General features: G+C 44.0%; 1 protein-coding gene across 10 annotated transcripts in view; it reads right to left on the reverse strand.

Annotated features, from left to right (window-relative positions):
• Positions 1-20,378, reverse strand: part of MIER3 (MIER family member 3) — a 214,617-nt gene that overhangs the window by 36,502 nt on the left and 157,737 nt on the right. For all 10 annotated transcript variants that reach the window (XM_086960653.1, XM_086960660.1, XM_086960659.1 and 7 more), the window contains one exon: positions 13,481-13,575. In XM_086960653.1, the coding sequence (XP_086816779.1) occupies positions 13,481-13,575 (95 nt within the window). The remainder of the gene's footprint in view (positions 1-13,480; positions 13,576-20,378) is intronic.

The following is a 20,378-nucleotide window of genomic DNA, read 5'->3' on the forward strand; positions in this document are numbered from 1 at the left end:
GCGTACGAGATGATGTTGAGGTTGTGTTGACGCGCGATGGAGGCGAGAGGGCTCATGTAAACGTTGAAGAGGGTGGGACTGAGTGAAGATCCTTGTGGTACGCCACAGATGACTTCACTGGCCTCTGAGTTGAATGGGGGAAGTCGAACTCTTTGAGTTCTCCCAGCGAGGAATGAGATGATCCAGTCCAAGGCTTTTCCTTGTATGCCAATTGTGCTGAGGCGTTGTATAAGGGTGCTGTGGCAGACTGTGTCGAAAGCAGCGGAGAGGTCGAGTAGAATGAGGGCCACAGTTTCTCCGTTGTCTATTAGTGTTCGGATGTCGTCAGACGCTGCGATGAGGGCGGTTTCGGTGCTGTGTTTGGCTCGAAACCCGGATTGAGATGGATCGAGGGAGTTGTTGGATTCAAGGAAGGCGGCGAGTTTGGCTATTGACGGCTTTCTCAATGACTTTGGCCGGGAATGGGAGGAGGGATATGGGTCGGTAGTTTTTAAGTTCCGAAGGATCTGCTGTGGGTTTCTTCAGAAGGGCGCTGAGTTCGGCGTGTTTCCAGCTATCTGGAAAGGTGGCAGAGTTGAACGAGCAGTTGATGACATCACGGAGATGGGGTGCGATGATGGAGTCAGCTTTGTTGAAGATGTAGTGGGGGCAGGGGTCGGTTGGTGAGCCAGAGTGGATTGAGTTCATTAGGCGGGTGGTGTCTTCAGTGGTGATTGGGTTCCAGTTGCTAAGGTTGTTAGTTGGCAGAGTAGGATCTGAGGGGGGTGGGTAGGGCTGATCGCTGGGGGTATTCTCGAAGCTGTTGTGGATGTCGGCAATTTTGTTGTAGAAGGAGGATAGCGCATCGCAGAGGTCTTGGGAGGGAGTGATGTCGTTAGAAGCTGCGGTGGGGTTGGTGAATTCTTTGACGATGTTGAAGAGTTCCTTGCTGTTGTGAGAGTGGTTGTCGAGACGATCCTTGAATGCTGATTTCTTGGCGGATCGAATCAGTTGGTGCTGTTTGCAGGTGGCTGCCTTGAGGGTGGCCATGTTGTCGGTGGTTGGGTTTTTTTCTCCATGTTTTCTCCAGGGTGCGGCATAGCATATGGATTTTTTAAGGTCATCATTGAACCAGGGAGCCTTTTTGCTGGCTGTTTTGATCTGGTGCTTTTTCAGGGGTGCTAATTCGTCAGCACTGTGGGTGATCCATTGCTTGAGATTGGTGGCCGCTTGGTTTGGGTCCAATGAGAGGGTGGGAGGGTTTTGGTTGAGTGATGTGAGGAGTTGGTCGGAGGTGATTTTGTTCCAGTTTCTCCGAGGAATAGGTTGTGGTTCAGGGTGGTTTTGTAGCTGAAGTGAACACAGCTGTGGTCCGTCCAATGGAGAGCTGTGGTGCGATCGAAGGAGATATGCTTGCTGGAAGTGAAGATAGGGTCGAGTGTGTGTCCGGCTGCATGGGTGGGGGTGTCAACAAGTTGTTTGAGTCCGAGATTGGCCAGGTTGTCCAGAAGGGTGGTGGTGTTGCTGTCGTGTTTGTTTTCAAGGTGGTAGTTGAGGTCTCCTAAAAGAATGTAGTTCTCGGAGGCGAGGGCATGTGGGCTGACGAAGTCCGTGATGTCATCGCTGAATTGAGTGCGGGTACCTGGAGGCCTGTAGATGAGGGTGCCTCTAAGTGTGGTCCTGGGGTCGGTGTGGATCTGGAAGTGGAGATGTTCGGTGGTTGCAAGATTATCGTCGGAGCTGGTCGTGATTTTGATGGTGTTCCTGTGGATGATGGCGATGCCTCCTCCTGTTTGATTGGTGCGGTCTTTTCGGATAATCTTGTAAGCGTCCGGTATGGCTATGGCGATGTCGGGTGCTGATGATGTGTTCATCCATGTTTCTGTGAGGAAGGCGACGTCCGGTGACGCAGTGTCGAGTAGGTCCCAGAGTTCAGTTGCGTGTCTGTGGACCGAGCGGGTGTTAAGCAGGATGCACTTCAGGTGGTTAGAGTCGGAGCTGTGTGTGGAGGGAGTGGGTTTGGTGAGGGTCCTGAAGCAGTTGAACCTGCAGGAGAGGCAGGCATATGGGCCGTGGGTAAGTCCTGGAGTGGTTTCGCAGCATTGTGCTGTGCGTCCGGGGTTGAGGGCGGGGAGAGTAGCGGCATCATATGTAAATTTAGTGGGTAGGGAGCGGCGGGGACCAGGGGGACAGGCGCTGGGCGTGGTCCAGGCGCGGACGGGCGCAGACGGGTTTACCTTTGGCGCACCTTCGGCGCGGCCGAAGCGCGTGAACGCTGCGCGTTGATTCATCTGGCATAAATGGAGAGTGGAGGGGGCGGAGCGTGGGAGGGTCAGCTGGGAGGCGGGAGCAGGGAGGAGACACGGGCAAAAGTAAATACACACTAAAATGGCCGCCCGGTAACTAAATCGAAACTGGGGCACAGCCAGAGTTCGAGTTAATGTATGGTTGCTACAAAAAGTATTCAATAACGCTTCACATGCAATTAAATCAGCCGCTATGCAATGGTAGATATACTAAAAATAAAATGCGAACAAAACTATACCAAGCGCTGTATTCTGAGCAATGCGCTGTATCAGGGCAGGCAGGCAGCAGGTATCAGGGCAGGCAGGCAGCGAGGAGTAAAGCGTCCGTTGTGCGAGCAGAGTGCTGGGGAAGCGACCGCTATGGAGGGAATCCACTATGTCAGACACTATGGGGGTACAGGGCTCATCCAAATGTACCCTCACCAGTGGTATAGTGCACCTAGCTAGAGGGGTGTGTCTTACTTATACTATAAGCAGTGGGTTGTAGGCATGGGGCACAGATATGTGAGCCATGTGGACTTCACTTTTCTCTGCAACAAAACACGCGGCCTGCAATGGCAGTGTGTGTGTGTGTGTGTGTGTGTGTGTGTGTTAAGGTAGAGGATCTCTAAGGGTGGCACAATGTGTGTTGCAGTCCTTAGAGGCCTTCACTGGTCACAGTGCCCATGGTACCATTTACAAGGGACTTAGAGGTGGCCAGAGAGGTTCCAATTGGGGGTACAAAGGTACAGTTTTTGGAAAGAACACATGCCCTGGGAACCCGATTGGACCTAGGCCACATCAAGTCAAAAGTGCATCAGAGATCTGTGAAAAAGTGGAAAGGAGGTTGGGGGTGGGTCCTGCAACAGAAACAGACTTTCTTATAGTAGCTATTAACCAACTTAAGGTTTCCTTGAAGTTAACGTTAACCCTAGCTCAAGCGTCTCCTACTCCAGGGTTGTCCTTATTTAATTTCATGGTTACCTTGCCATTAAGTGGCGGGGCCAGAAACTGTTACTCAAAACTGTGACATCAATACAAATAATGACCTAGGTCAGTCTAGGGCATTCAATTTCAACAGAGCTGGTGTATTGCTTATCGTAATCTTTTATAAACAACCTCCCACTCCTTATGGGTTAGGGAATACGCCAGTCAGTAGCCCATCTTTAAAAAGCCCGCTCCCTTATCTAGACAGAGGCGAAACCCACACCCAAATGTGATGGAAAAAAATATATGTGATAGCGCGATAGCACCTCACGGGCGCACCACCAATGGGACCCCTGGTAGGTACTCACCAGGTCGGTCCTGTTATCATCATTGGTGCCATCGGGCTTAAAGAAAAGTGTCCAAATGTAAACAACTGTGTTACCAGTGATAAGTGCAGTGGAAGACGTACAAATACAGTGATGCCACACAACATACAACATATATACACAAACCCACGCATACAGCACAAACAGATAACTTTATTCTTGTTCTTTTATGCTGATTGCGTGTATTTAAAAAAGTGAATATGGCTAGTACCTATAGAGCCATGTTCTACTTGCCAACATGTTTCATTGCCATGGTACTGGTCAGGCAATTTCTTCAGGGCATTTACTTTTTACGCCACTGCATTGGACACCAGGGTTTCAAACACTGTCATAGAGATAAAATAAAATAAAAACGAGTTTGACTTCAATGCACAACGTGTATATTTTGGTAAGCCACTGCGAAAGCCACGCAAATATTGTCATATTTACCCTCTATCGGCAGAAGTTTCTCATACCGGCCGAGAGGTCGTAAAAACGGTGTTTTGGTTACCTCCTTATGTGAATAGCTTAACGACTCCTTCCTTTATCCTTAACTGTAAAGACAACATCACAAAGCTATGAGCATTTCTCACTTACCCTCTTTTTCTTCACTATATTAAGACCCATTCAGTATAGCCCCCTTATTCTCTTTTACCGATATTAGGAGTGTTGTCGGCGTTCTCTCATCCCTCGAGCACTGTTCACCTCCGATTTTCTATATTTACGTCCTTCAACTCCCGAGTAGACCTCCCGGATAGGCTGTACTCTTCTCACACTACTTGGCAGCCATCTTGCATAGGGTTACACCTCATTGAGTAATAATGTGGCTGTGCTGTAGCATCCTCTTCTCGCGAGATCACGGATAAGCTGTGCTACTCTCGCGCTACTTGGCGGCCATCTTGCATAGGGTTATACCTCATTGAGTAATAATGAGGCTGTGCTGTAGCGTCCTCTTCTCGCGAGATCACGCGATGCCTAGAAATGTAAAAGTCTTTCTTTCTGTGCGTGTATTTATGTCCACGAATGTCAGTATTATTACAGATGAAGTGAATAGTGTCGAGTATTTTTTGTTTATAATTATTCGCCGGCATTCATTACATTCAGACAAATTTTAGAAAAGTATTTTTTAAGGTACAGGAGTAGGTGATGTATACTTCACGAAGGGTCTACAGGTCACTAATGAACCTGGTATTTTTATTGGCAATCACACATTTATTGAAAAATGGACCCTAGTCGCAAACAGATGCAGCCGCGACTGGATGCTTTTAATTATAGAAACAGCCTCCGACATCTTAATAGTCGAAAGAGAAGAACTCAAAGATTTAGAAAAGAAACTGAGTGAAAACACCGCACTAGAAGATGCCATCAAAAAATTAGAAGACATCCAGAAAGATGATGTCGATGGGTACAGGGACTACCTGTTTAACAAAAAGAGTAATATATTGAAAAATGACGTAGCAAAGTATAATCCTGAATTCACTTACCCATGTTTACAAAAAGATTACTACGACCGACCCAGAGAAATGCCCCAACATCGAAAACCATGGCAACATCATCAGTGAAATAACTACCAAAAAAGAAAGTCAGATTCTTTGATACATCCTATACTAGCTCGGATAGCGAGACTGAAGTTCAAAATGATAATAGACAGAAGAACAAGGAGCAAGATACCCCTAAAGGTCCAAACAAGCCCTCACTTCCTTTTTTAGAACAAAGACAGAATTTTCCCCAACAGAGAGGGAGAGGGAGGGGCAAATATGTGCCTCAACCTCAATATCAACAGAGACCGTACAAAAGGAGTCAGAAGACTTGGGACATTTAGACAAAGCTCCCGTCATCAACCTTTCAGATACAGCACTATCCCCTGTTGAAATTAGAGTATTAGAAAAAGGTCTAGGATTCGCAATTACTTCTCCAGTAGACAAATTTAGCCTAGAGAGGGACCTTCAAAACTTTTTTAGAAAAGTGAGGCTCATGACATTTTTTGAGGACAAGGAAAGACCCGTTCGTTCCAACAAATCGAGCCTTTGAGGCAAATCAACTTGGACCCCCCAATTAGGTCAAATAGACAAACAAATAGAAGCATTTGAAATAGCTGTCACTAAAAGTGTTTCGGACGTTTTATAACAAAAAAACTGGATAGAATTTAACCTCAGCAAAACAGAGAAGGAAGCCCTCACGGGTTTAGAGAAAAACCACATGCTTACTATTAAACCGGCCGATAAAGGCGGAAGCATTGTTGTGATGTCCACTACACAATACAATGACAAGATGACCTCACTTCTTAACAATAAAGACCATTATCAGAGGTCAAGTAGAAATGAATGGTCGGCCCTAAAAACTAGTGTAAAAAGACTGCTAGACTTTGCCAAGGAGGACGACATTATCCGTGAGGAGGAATATAAATTTTTACTTAATACCAATCCCACAATACCGGCGTTATATGGACTACCCAAAGTCCACAAAAATCCAACTGATCCCCCCCATGAGACCTATTGTGTCAAGTATCGGTTCTCTCACAGAACCCGAGTAAATACACCGACATCTTTCTACAATCCCATGTAATCAAACAGAAAGCTTACATAAAAGACACAGCAGCAATCATTAAAAAAGTAGAAAATGTATCTTTTAACCCCAATACACAATATCTTGTCACACTTGACATAGAAGCTTTATATACCAACATACCACAAGACAGCACTATAGCGATGATTAGCAATTTACTATGTCCAGGAGACCGTGATCCAACACTTCACGAAGCATTTATCATTTACTGTGTAATCACAGTTTTGAAAAACAATATTTTTTTTATTCGGTAAAGATTTCTACAAACAAACCAAGGGCACCAGCATGGGAGCCACATGTGCTCCCAGCCTGGCATGCCTATATGTGGCACAATTTGAAGACAAGCACATTTTTAATCCTGTGGCCCCCTTCTATGAAAACATCACAATATGGTCTAGATATATAGACAATATTTTTTTTATTTGGACAGGGTCTGCAGAAAGCTTGGAGAATTTTATCTCTTGGCTAAATCTAGGGGACAAAAACCTAAAATTCACAAGCCACTATGACCAAGAAAAATGCGAATTTCTAGACATTATCATTAAACACTCCTCTGGAACCTTACAAGTTGAATTATTCACCAAGAAAACAGACAGAAACACCAGGTTACATTATCAGAGTCACCACCCACCATGTCAGAAAAACATTCCATTTGGACAATTTTTAAGACTCAAACGCAACTGCTCGGATAATAAAGATTTTTTAAAACACGCAGAGGTACTATCCAAGAAACTAACTGACATAGGATACCCTAAAAAAATGATGAAACAAGCATTAAAAAAGGGCCAGATACTTTAATAGAGAAAATATTTTCAAAGAAAAAACAAAAGATACACAAAAAAAAAAGGTTAGTTTTTGTCACCAATTATAGTGGAGTCAGCAACAAAATCAAAAATATAATTAACCGTAATTGGAATCTTGTAACTAGAAAAAATAATCAACAACAAATCCCAAAACCTATGTTCGCTTTTAGAAGAAATAGGACGATCAGAAACAGTCTAGTCCACACATACAGAGAAGTCAACCACAACCAAATGACAGTTGATAACAACCCATTTCCTGTTGGGACGTTCCCATGCAGTAACTGCTCAAACTGCAGCAACATAATTAAGGGCAAGCATGTTGAACATAAAAAAACAAAACACAATATCAAATCATTCATAAATTGCAGGTCCAAAAACATGGTATACTTAATAAAATGCCCATGTGATCATATATACATCGGCGAGACATCTCGCGAAATTAGACGAAGACTTAATGAACATAAGTCCGCCATCCGCTGTAATAAAACAGGAGCTCCACTAGTGGATCACTGGAAAACAGCCGGTCACAAAATAGAAGAGATAAGATGGTGTGGATTAGAAATAATAACTCAAAACATGAAAGGCAGTGATAGTGATAAAAAACGCAAAAAACGTGAACAATACTTTATGTCACGATTTAATTCAGTAAAAGACGGCCTTAATACAAGAGAAGACTGGGAAAGAATCTTAACCCCTTCCAGGCACATGACGAGCTGGGCTCGTCATGGTGTAGCCTCCTCGCACACTGATGACGAGCCCAGCTCGTCATGGAGCATGGGTTTTTTAAAATCTCAGCATAGAAGGAGAATTCAACTAGCGCGGATGTGGTTATAGAGACTTTAAATACGAAACTGTAAGTCACCCTAGAAATCTGTACAACTTAAGAAAGTGAGACCGCACTCCATAATGTGAATAAGATGTCTAACTGAGCCCCATAGATGGCAATATACCAGTAGTATCAGATACCAAACATTCCCCGTTTCCCCCCCGTTATATCTTCTCATTTTCCTTCACTCTAAATGCTGTATAAGTAATTATTGGAACTTTAAAAACATCTGGTTCTTTTTTGCAACTAATCATCGGCATATATAAACTTTATTTTTTCATCCTAAAGTGTATTTTCAGATAAAAGGACTATCAATTAACGATGCCCCCACCAAACGATTCAGTAAGGTTTTCATAGCAGATACAATCTTTTTAGCCTAGAATCCAAAGGTATGTTTGACGCGATAGACACCACGTGATAATAATAAGTGACGTAATCAAAGGAATAGAGAACTACAACTGTACGTTATTGCCAATAGCGGCACGTGTGCAGTGACGCACACGTTCTGCTAATCTAAATGGCTAAAAAGTAAATATGACCCGAAGACACTGAACTACAATTGTAGTGTATAGAATCCAACAGTGGCGCGTACAGAGTGACATATAGAATCCGCTAATACGAATAGCCAAAAAGTGATGCGACTAGAATGAACAGAACTACGATTATAGTTTATAATGTCCACAATTGGCGCGTGTAAGATGACACACACGGACCGCTAATCACAATAGGAAAAAGTGATGCGACTATAACAAACAGAACTACAATTGTAGTTCGTAATGCCTATCAGTGGCATATGGAGTGTGACGCACACACTCGCCCGCGGAGGCTGAATTGAAAATCTCCCGCGGAAGCTTAATTGAACATTTCCCGCGAATTTAGGTTTAAATAACGAGCCGGTAACCGTCAGTCCAAGCACATTTTGACTGATCGTGACAGAAAGAAAAACGAGAGGAGCTGCGAGGGGAGCAGGGAGGCCGATTACAAGCAAAAAGCTAAGAGTAGCCCAGGCAATGAAGGAAGTAACTGACTAGATTCGTAGTTATACTCACCCCCTCATTTTCTTCAATCTTATTCTTAATCTTAATTTTCGATCACGTCTTGAAGAAAAGCTCTTTGAAAAACACACACTCAGTAGACAGCATACAATTGATTATACATATTTTGCAATTTTTTTGTAAGAAGCAACTAGTAAACCACAAACATACGCTCTTGCTCCCGTGGCAACATCAGACATAGGTACACATGCCGATTAACTTAAAAGCGAAACGGGCATTGTTTGGTAAAGGAAACCCTCCTCTGTAATTGTAGCTTCTCTCTCCAACACGATCCGATGGACATTTAGAATACAACCCATGGCGACCGAAGTAATCATAGGTCGACTGGAAACATAGGTCTCCCTATTGAACCCCATAAATGAGGAGTCTAACCTCTATCTTAAACACACTATACCCAGAAATAAAGTATTCAGGTATATCGATATACATCAATGTATCCTATCCCTATCAAAGAAAGAAAGAATCAATTATAATGTAACCCCCCACAGGCCAGATTGAAGAAAGACCGTGTTTGAAGGTACTCTGAGGCTGTTTGCTGAATTAAAGGCATCAAGTGGCACTGCAGAGTGGGACATATAACCCCACATCACGGGTGAGTTGAACTCTATAAATCTTGAGGCATTTAGAGTAAGAACCCACAATAGGAACTGTGGCATTAATATATACGTTTGCCAATGGTAACAGTTCACAAAATCAGCGGCCCAACCAGGCACTGTGACATTACCACGCAGAGTTTGAAAGTAAAGTAACAATAAATACACTCTCTGCCTGGTAACCCAATACCACCATCCATTTTACTTTCAGCGATTTTATATTGATTAATACGGTGGCACCCCTCCAGCATCATCCTCTTCAAATACAAAGTTCCAGAGGAAATAAGGTAAAGAGAGGCGGGCCAACTATCACCACTAGGTTAAATATGACATAACAAACTTTATGTTTATAATTCAAAATAACATATGCTTGGGACCCTATATTCTTTACAGAAAGGGAGCTCGCACTGGAATTAAACATACCAGCTGCTCTACAAAACTGAGCGACATCGATTCAGTCATCCTCCTAAATTGTACACAAGAGGAATAGTAAATACTCATTTCACAGGTATGCTTTTTGAAATTCCCCCCTTAAAGCTACCTATTTGGTGACTTTCATTCACCAAATGCTAAGAACCACGCGTGAAACCTGTTATATCTCAAATGCTTGCAAGATGTATTAATACGAAGTCCTCTGTAAATAAGGGATATCATCTACTTTAGTGTGTGTTTTTTAAAAAATGTGCCTAAACATAAAAAAAGTAGTAACTTTGTGATCTTTAAGAGTACTAGGCTTTGTGAACTATGATGTGTATCTAATTGTAATGTTCTTTTACATAGAATTGTTTGTCCTGAAGAAGGTGGTATCCTTACACACCGAAACGCTGCGTCGACTACTCCAACAACTGTGATTTCTTGATCATTTTTAACTGTGTATTTTAATGTTTTTATGTTTACACTGAAATTGTACTTGATTTTTTGGCACTATTATCATGTTGCGATTTGTAATAAACTGTATATTTTTTAGAAACTCACATACTGTTTAAGATTTTTTTGATTCATGTATTACATGGTGTTAACTGCATTTGATTGTACATTCGTAGATGGTATTTTGCATTCAGAGATACAATAGGTAAATGCATGAAAGGGTTCTTCTTAGCTGAGTGTCTTGGGACTTCCCCTTGGCTTTTCACAATGCATTGAGGCTCATTCAGGGCTATGTGTAAGACCCCAATGACGAAGGATGGTGACTAGGTAGCAAAAGGGGGTTGCCCTGAGTCAAGACAACTACATCACGTCGCAGCAAAGGAGATTATTATAGTGTGTGTTTGTGAGACATCAGCATGTAATAGTGGCACAGTCTCGATCAGGTTTAGTTGGGTTTCTTTAACAAATACACAGAACAGCCAGGCTTAGTCAATGGAACAAATGCAAAGCATTCAGAATTACCAAAATAGGTAAGAAAGAAACAAGACATTGAAATATTTTTGGACTTTAAGTTTGATGGAGCAGAGAGAATGATCGATTGCAGAGATTTTATGTCAGAAGGGGGGCATTGAGGAGAATAGAGTCAGACAGCTTTGGGAACCAGTCTAATGCGGCTCTGCCATTCGCCTAGGACAGATTGGTAATAAGATTTTCTAATTTTATTTCTTAACATATACTAAATAAGTGCTTAATTTGTGCTTATCTAGAGGAAATGCTATACATTCTTTTCCTTATTGAAACTTAGATAAACTATATAAGATATAAACTTGAGTCTGTTTTTATTTCGATTTTATGAAGGTAATGACAAAATTTAATGTTAAAGTTATGGGAATATTATGATTGAGCGGGTCTTAATCGCCATCAACTGACTTCTACTAGTTGGTCCATCGACCGAATAGCAGAGTATCTTGGTGTATTGTTTCCTCTTTATACAGGCTAGTCGATAACTTTGAAATGTATATAATGTCTAAAGTATAGTTCTTAAGTACCCGCTATCCAGCATCTCACCCTCTTTGTCATTGATTCAGGGGCGGTGTGGTGTGTGAATGTGTGACTCACGATGATATGGGCTCCAACGATAAATAAAGGATGAATTATTGCTCCTGAGTTAAGTGAAACAAGTTTGAGGGTATGTAAGAAAGCTCAGCTGCATCAGTGGCACACAGATGTCAAAAGTGAGCACTTGTGTTAGCCATAGAGCTAACATTATAATTTTATTATACAACGTAAACTGGACCATCACGGTGTTCTAGGGAGCATGCATGTGACCTAGCACCATGGTATGTGGCCCATATATTGGGCAAGAGACGATACTCATCGCTTTGCTCTAGAGAATGTGCATCATATTATACAATGGGATATACTCCGACTATTGTGCAAGATAACATGTCCATCACATTGTGCCATGTAAAATGGCCATGCACTTGTGCATGTGCAAGGCACCATTCCAATAACATTCTGCCATCTGGGGGCTGTGTCACACAGCAGCTGCTACCCCAGAGCTCCTTCCCTGGGAAAGATGCGATAATGTCGCCCGGGTAGAGGAGCCTTGGAGAGGAAATGGGAAATTAAAACAACAGATTGTCTGCCGGACACACAGCGAGGCTATCGTGGGCCGAGCAATTACTGATCAGTAATTGCACCCCAGCGATGTTTGTTGTCTGCCCTCTACCCTCAATGAGGATTAATTTTGTACCTCGTTGATCAGCTCTTTTTATTTAAAGCGGAAAAGGCACACGCATTCCGAAGACCTGACAACCGAAAACGAGCCGGGAGGAAAAACAGAAATAGTGCGCTGCAACCAGTATAGAGCGGCAGGAGAGATTGATTACATGTAAGAGGGCTAGTCACTATGGGAGGGAACTAAGCAAACAAAGGAGGGACAAATTAAAAAAATGCACCAATGAAGTGCCAGAATTTTATAACGTTACACAAATAACGAATAGAAAGCACGGGCAAAACAAAAAGCCAACATAAGCATGCCTTGCAGAGCAGCACATGCACGCTGTCTCTAGGCTCAACCTAAAAAAGAAGGTTTTGACCTGCCAGGTCCACTTTGGGAGGTTTAAAGCTGTCTGGACAGGCTGCAGTGGCAGACCTATGGTCTTGTTTTCACCATGTCAGTGTAGTGGTCTGTCACTGTAGTACTACAAGTCCACAAGTGGGGTCAGAGCACATGCACCGGGTTCCTAGAGTAGGGTCCAGTGCACTACAGACAAGAAAAACCTGCATCAGCCCAAAAACTTGGAAGGGGGGGTTCATACAAAAAGAGGTCCTTTCCACAAACCTAAATGATGGAACAATACAAACCCACTGTAAAACCAGTGGCCATCTCAGTACAAACAGAGGTGCATGTGGTCATAGGTTAGTGGTCACCTAGCTTGCAAAATATAAACTTACTTAAAAAGAACCCTTCAGAAGAATTGCCAGTGACAAGAGTGCAATTCAAAAGCTACATAAGAGGAGACCCACAGAGGTGCAAGCAGTTGAACTGACTGATGCAAAGGAAAGAAACGACTGGTGAAAAACATACAACAGAATTTGTGAGAAAAGACTTGGCAGAGCACCAGTAGGCGAGGAAAGGGAACATCTACACTGAGCCTTCCATCTGTAAACTATTTTATGAAGGCCATGTTATCTATCACCATGTATACTCATTCTTAACCAGCAGTAAACCGTAAACTGATGTGGATGTACAAACTCAGAAATCATCCACTGAAAGCCGGGTCTTCACTTAGCAGATGTTCAAAGAAAAACAGTTCTCCATCAAATGACCACATCAAAACATGAAATAGTGAGAACAGAATATTACAGTTGTCGAATCAAAGAATTCAAAAGTTCAGGAAAGGTCATAATATGGGTTGTACACAGGTACAGGTTTTGAATTCCTTGGCCTATATATGGAGCTGTATGCGTTGAATACAGAAAAAGTGTAAACATGCAAAAGTGTGGTAATATCAAATCATGCAACTCAAATTGACTAATATATGAGGATTGGCCTTCTAAACCAGATTTTAAACGTTCAACGCTACACAGTTATTTTTAAAACCACCTCACTCCACGAGTGAGAACTTGAGATGACCACGCCCTAAGATGAATTGTCTTAAGAATGAATCGAACAGACTTTATTTCAACTGTTCATATTTAATGCTTACCTTATGCTTTTGGATAAGATGAAAATCCTTTCCATAAATTAGAAGTCCATGCTCAAAATTTCTGCATTCATCTTCAGTCCATGCAGCCATATCATCTATAAAGTGCAGAAAAATATCTCCATCAATTATGAAATTAAAACCTGAATTTGAACTGGACCGTTTTAAAGTAGTTTAAAATGTCAAATAAAATTGCAAACAAGCATTTTTCATCAACAAAGTGCTATTATCAAAAATATTGTGAGACTACTACACAATAATAGCCAAGGGTGCAGATTTGTAGATCATAATGGGTAAAGAAATGATTACTAGCTGAAGGAAATGAGGATAGTTGATAATGATGCCACCGAACAAAGGTGAATTGTTTGACCAAGTCAATATATAATTTAGTGAAACGAACTACCACACAATGTCTGCTGAATAGGAGTTACAACAAATATCTGGTTGATCGGAAACGATTCTCTAGGATTCCTTAAATGTGTTAAACAGAGCTGCAGTTTAGAGAAAAAGAAAAAAAGAAAACCAGCGACGGCAGGGTAAAAATATGTCCATGTGGAAGAATTAGAAGAATGTACAGAAGCTGTGGCCCCCTAATCAGCCTCATCTTTCTGTGGGCCATAGTGTGCCTTATTTCTTTCTTTCTTGTATACTTGAAATACAAGTCTACCAAAGGTGCTTTGCATTTCTACTGTGGAATTGGCCTATATAGACCAGACTCTACTGTACATCAATTGCTCCCCCTCATCTCCTAGAATATGGTAGAAGGGCAATGGATATGAATTAACCTTGCAGGTGGTGTGAGTAAATTGCACGAACAGAATATAAGGGGAAAATCCAAAACTACTAATAGGGTCCATCTTCCTACAGGGAATGGACTTTGAAGTGGTTCACCTACCAGGGACTGCCCATGCCAATGCAGATGGACTTTCCAGGTTCTTCCACTTAAACAATGAAAACTCCCTAGGGCAAGGTTAGTCTCATCACCTTTCGTTTTGGGGGTTGTGTGAGAAAGTGCCATCTTTCTTGCATGGTATGCCCCCACTTTTTGCTGAATTGCTGATGTGCTTTGACTGAGTGTGCCCTGGGCTCCTGCCAACCAGGTGCCCAAGGCCTGTGTTCCTTTCCTAAAACTGTGTTGAAACTGAAACCCAATTGGCATCTCTGGCCACCTGTCAGCCCCTGGTAAATGGTACCCTAGGTACCCAGGGCCTTGTGACCAGAGAAGACCCTAAGAGCTGCAGCACTTATTGTGCCAACCTTAGGGGCACTGTACCCTGACACACACACACTGCCTTTGTAGGCTGAGTGTCTTGGTGCAGAACTAAACAAAGAGTCGACATGGCACACATCCCTGTGTGCAAAGCCCACAAACACACTGCCCGGGCATCCATCAGTCACCCCTCTAGCTGGTGCACTGTGCCAATGGTGTGGGCACAGGTGCATGAGCCTGTGCCCCTACAGTACCCAGGGCAATTCCTGGGCACTGTAAGTGCAGTGCCGCCATTGAGAGTATACAGTGCTGGGAGGTTGTCATTACGAACTCCACAGCACCATGATGGCTTGACTGAAGACTGAGAAGTTTGATATCAAACTTCTCTGCACATTCAACCCACACTGAGGCCAGTGTGGGATTTAATGCCAAATACACAACAGAGGGCAACTTAGAGTTCCCCCCTGAGCCTAACCTACAATCCACGTCTGGGCTGAGAAGCTGCCACACAGCAGACATGTTGCTGGATCCCTGGGTAGAGAGTCATCTGCTCTCCTGGGCCTGCAACAATGCTCGTCCTGGGCGAGGTGCTAGGTCTCCTCCCCCAGGATGGGCAGGGGGAGCTTCAAAGGTATGCCGCCTTTGTGAGCTTCTCCAGGCCACTTGCTGTACTCAGCAACTGGCCCCCACCGGTTCTGACCCCCCACTCTGGCGGGAATCCCTGCGTGAGGAAAGGGGGTGTGTCAGCCTATGCCAACTCCACTGCATAGGTGGGAGAGGAGAGGTGAAGCACAACTCCGGGCTTTGGCCATCTTGAGGATGAGGAGCAATGCCCAATCAAAGATAGGCTCCTGCCCCCCCTCACACAGGAGAGGAGCAGGATGGTGGGTGAACTCACCCCAGGACAGGGACCCATTGGTCCCTCCCCTTACCCTACCTGTAACGGCCTTAAATGTAGTATATAGGGGCACCCTGAACCTTCCTTCCTCAGATCCAGATTTTAAAATAAGAAAGAAGATCAAGAAGACCACTTGCCATGCAGCTGCTAACAAGAGGACAACACCTACTGACTTGGCCCCAGCCCTACAGGCCTATTTATTCTTGAACCTGCTCCTGCTAAATCCCGGCTTCTCCTGCGGACAGCAACCTTGAAAACCCTGGAGGAGCTGCCTGCTTTGACCCTCTTAGAGACTGGGACTCCCATGAGCAGTGGTTCTGCTCAAACAGCAATACCACTAGTGCCAGCCAGGAACCGCGAATCCAGCATATTCTGCACCCGCCGAGCCCGGCCTGTGCAGACAAAGACCCCGAGGACATCCCCCGGCGATTCGGACCCGGAATCCAGTGCCCAAGGACCCTCCTCGACAACCCCAATGACGCCTGCAGCCTCACAGCAAGGACCCCACCAACCGTGACCAGCAGAGGGTAAGATTTCCCAACCTCAAAAGACACCCCTGCACCAGGGGCTCCACGGCCTCCTGTGCCCAACTCCTGGGTGCCTACCTATCCTCCAAGATCCAACTTACCCCTCGAAGTGTTGGTCGCTCCTGAAGAATCCCATCCCCAAGCCTGCAGCCTTTGTTCACCTTCCAAGTTCTTCATTGAACAACACTGAGTGGTCGACGGCTCAAAAGCACCCTGCACAAACTGCCCGAGTGCCCCTGGCAGTGCAACCTTGGCCCTAACCTACTTCCCCATTTGCCCTGAGTAAGTGACCAGGAGCCCAACTCCCACAGCTGCGTGGCCTGCTTGCCAGCTGCCACCAACCGAAGGCCCCCTGCCTCTCATTGGATAACATTGGGCCTAAATACCTCTGCACCCGGCTGCCCCTGTGCCAACTGTACCTACTTGACCCTGGGAAATCCTTGAGTCTATGCCCAGAACCTTAACTCTGCTGGTCGAGTACTTACCCAAAAGCCGATAACTCACTTTTCTTCCATAGGGTAACATTGACTGGTTTCACTTGGAAATTCATTTAAGTGTGGAGTTTAAAATATTCACCTAAAATCAGCTGAACAACGAATTCCGATTTAGTCACCTTTTATCAGGAGAGAACCAAGTGCTGCATCTTTTAGCCCAGCACTAACCCTGAAAAGTCATTTTAACCGTACTTACCAGTATCTTGAATTTCCTTCCATAGGAATCCATTGTCTGGTTTTCACCAGAAAAGTTTCTAAGTGTCGATTGTAACAAACTACAAATATTCCTTAAATATCGCCTGTATGACTCAAACGCATTCTTTCAACTGTTTACAGGAGATACACCAGTGCTGGATCCAGGATCCAACACAGAGCAAGAAAAAGTAACAATAACACTACTTACCTGCTAAGTGACTTTTCTCCCATAGGATAACATTGACGATTCTATGTGAAAATGTTTCCAAGTATCAACTTTTAAAATACAATAATATTCCTTAAAAACCACTACTGTAACCAAAACGCTTTTACTTAACTGTTTACAGACAATGTTCCAGGACGGAATCTAGGATAGAGTCCTGTGGTTAGAAAAGTAATCTACAAAGTAACTAATTGCATTTAACTAGAAATTCCCCTTGAGCTCAATGTTGTATTGTGTTTGAAATTGTGTTGCCTATTGCAACAACTATAACTATTATAATCAAAAAGTCTATTGCCTATTTGAAAAGTATTTAAAGTAACTCATTCTGAGAAAGTATATTTTGATAACTTGTTGGTTCTAAAATAAGTTCAGTTCTTGAGTGTGTGAGACCATTTGCTGACTGGGTGTGTACAACAAATGCTTTACATTGTCCTCCGATACTGCCTTACTGCCTGACCAAGCTAACACTTTAGAGAGTAAGGTTATATCTAACTTTGGCCTCTGTCAAACCTCTGGGGACTGTGGATTCTGTACACACTGTACCTTACTTTGGTACGGTATATACAGAGCCATTTTCTTACACTCAAGCAAGCCCAATTGAGGTGCTCTCGTTTTTTTTAAATAAAACAGTTGGTCTCGGATGGCAGTGCTGTGACCCAGGGAAAGATGGAAGCACTAACCTACACTTCAAGGAGCCATGTATTGCAGTGGGTGTCACTGGCACCTGAAAATCTTGATTGCGATGGGTAGATCCAAAGAAACAGGTGCCTAAAGGAAAATACATCAGTCCCACTTAACCCCTTAAGTGCTGCTGACGGCCAATGGTCGTCAGCAGCGCTACCTCCCCAGTGCTGCGCACGACCATTGAACGTCCATTCAGCACTAGTTCTAATGGACAGCGCAGCACTGGGGAGAAATGTTTACACGCAGCTAAGGTGTTAAAGGCACAGGAATTAGACCCTTGACTTGTCCCTGGAATTCAGGTGACAGGACAGTGCCCATAACTGGACGTCAGTGACCAAACATTAGGTCACTAGAACAGGATCCACTGGGAACACACAAGAATTACCTTTACTGGGTGGGATCATAGTTGTTTGTGTTGTGAGATTTTGGGCTCTACATTTTTGGGGTATTTAAACTTTTTTTTCTTAACAAAAAGAAAGCAGTGACTGGGCACCGATGTTATTTAGTCTTATTTACTCAGCCATACTGAAACAGACTTTCAAACCTCAATCTTCTGAAATTCATCCTCATTTCTTGAACACACTACAAAGAGAATTAAGCGCATAAAGAGTAACTTGACAAGCCAACTGAAATGAGCCAGAATTGTGGCTATGGGGGGCAATGGAAAGAGTACCAAAACTGCATACTGCATAGTAGAAGACTATGGCAGGGACCCAAGAAAAGGCCACACAGTGAATAAGCAGCTGATTCAGGTGGCCATACAGTATGTACACAGGCACCAGTGTCTTTAACACCTTGGCTGCTAGTGGTTTTCCCCTCCTGTGCTGACCATTGGTGAACTTCATTGTTCATGACGAGCTCAGCTCGTCATAAGCACAGCTCCACTGTGCCTCATGACGAGCTGAGCTCGTCATGAGCAGCGAAGGGGTTAAGAGAGCCAGTCAGCTAGGGTGGAGGATTTTACCCAACAATACTGGCAACAAGGCCCATCCAGCAGAGTCTGCTGGATAGTTAGTGACAGGCAAAGAAAATCAGAACACCATCTTTGTCTTATTCCACATAGGCCTCGCTTGCAGAGAAATCAGAAGAAAAGCTTGGATTAAAGAGCATGGCAAGTCTACTATTAGGGCATTATCCATGGATCAGGTCTTTAGCAAGTTGGACGAGGAGGTACAGAGTTTTGGCTTTTATGCTGTGAATAAGTCAGCATATGGAGTTCCCAGGCTTCAAGGATGTCTGACATAAATTAGCCATAGCACCCACTTGTTTTCAATGGAATGCTTGTGACGTTAGTCTTCCACTTCTGCAGGCCTGGCAGATACAGTACGGATGTTTTTTGTCAGACACCAATGCGAGATAGCTTGTGCTGTATTCACTTGTTCTAGTTTGCTAGTAAGTGAGTGAATGCATACTCACTGTGTCCTTCAGGAGGAGGCTGATTTGGAGGGACTGCTCTAAGATGCAGCAATCAGGCGATTTATGCTCAGATGTGGGATTACTTTTCCCGTAACTGGGACTGTCCACATTGGCTCCTCAACCTTCCAGCAAGGCACCCATTACAATGGTTTATGTTGGAGCTTTTGAAAAGTAGCTTCCAAGAGCATTTCTTTCTTTCATCACCATACTAGGTACTGAACGGATTTCATGTCCACAGATTCCTATCCTCCCATTGGTGTGATATTTGAAACCACTTGTTTTCTACACACACTTATAGAGTACATATGCATCTGGCATTGTGTATTATGAGGATGCAAGATGCCATGCTTTCTAAAAGAAAAAACTTGTTCGACTACTTAAAATGGTCTTTCAGGAGATGTCATTTTCAATGGGATCAACTGGACTGCTCCCCCAGCATCTTTCTTTCAGGTACTTTTTCTATTGACTTAAACGGGGCACCCAACAACAAAACGCACCTCTGCACCAGACACCCCAGAGCCGACCGAGGTGACCTGTTGGTGATGCCTTGGACCCTACTTATCTCAGGTCCAGTAAAACAGTCCTTTAAGTCTTTGACAAGTGACCGTATGCAGTATATGTTTTTTCTTCTCCCCACCAGGTCCATCCTCTTGCTTTCTTTGTCTGGAGGTGGCCCAGAAGTGGTAGGCACATTGGCCCTCTTTCTTGCCTTGGCTGCGATAATGGAGTCTGCGGAGACCGATCACTAAATGTAGGGTGGGTCCTTGGAGGAATGTTTATACTTTTTCTCCGTCCTGGGAGTGACGGCTTTGCATGTAGCTGGTTCCTTGAAAGCCTCTTTTCCCTGCGCCATGACACTGTCGAGCATGGGCAGGAACTGGCTCCTTGTTTGTGTAGGGAGCAGTGTCTCGAGAAGGAAGTCTGCTTTTTGCTTTTCTTCATCGAGTTTTACCTTGAAAACTGCAGCCGCATTCCTGATGACTGTGTTGTAGACTCCGATGTCATCTAGCGGCGAGGGCCTCGAGGGATACTTGTCGACGGCCTCCTCTGGACTTTCGTTGTCGACGTCCTGCCAGTCTACTTCCTGAGTCTCCGAGGATGCAGACCCGAGGAGTGCCCTGCGGTCGTAGTCTCCTTCATCCTCGTAGTAGGAGGCCTCCTCCTCTTCTTGGTCGTCGAAGGTCTCGACGCCCCCAGACTGTCCTTCGACGTCGTAGTCCTCCTCCTCAGTTTCCTCGACTACCTGTACCCTAG

Source organism: Lissotriton vulgaris, chromosome 3_1 (genome assembly GCF_964263255.1).
Source record: "Lissotriton vulgaris chromosome 3_1, aLisVul1.2, whole genome shotgun sequence".
In the NCBI taxonomy this organism is placed as follows: domain Eukaryota; kingdom Metazoa; phylum Chordata; class Amphibia; order Caudata; family Salamandridae; genus Lissotriton; species Lissotriton vulgaris.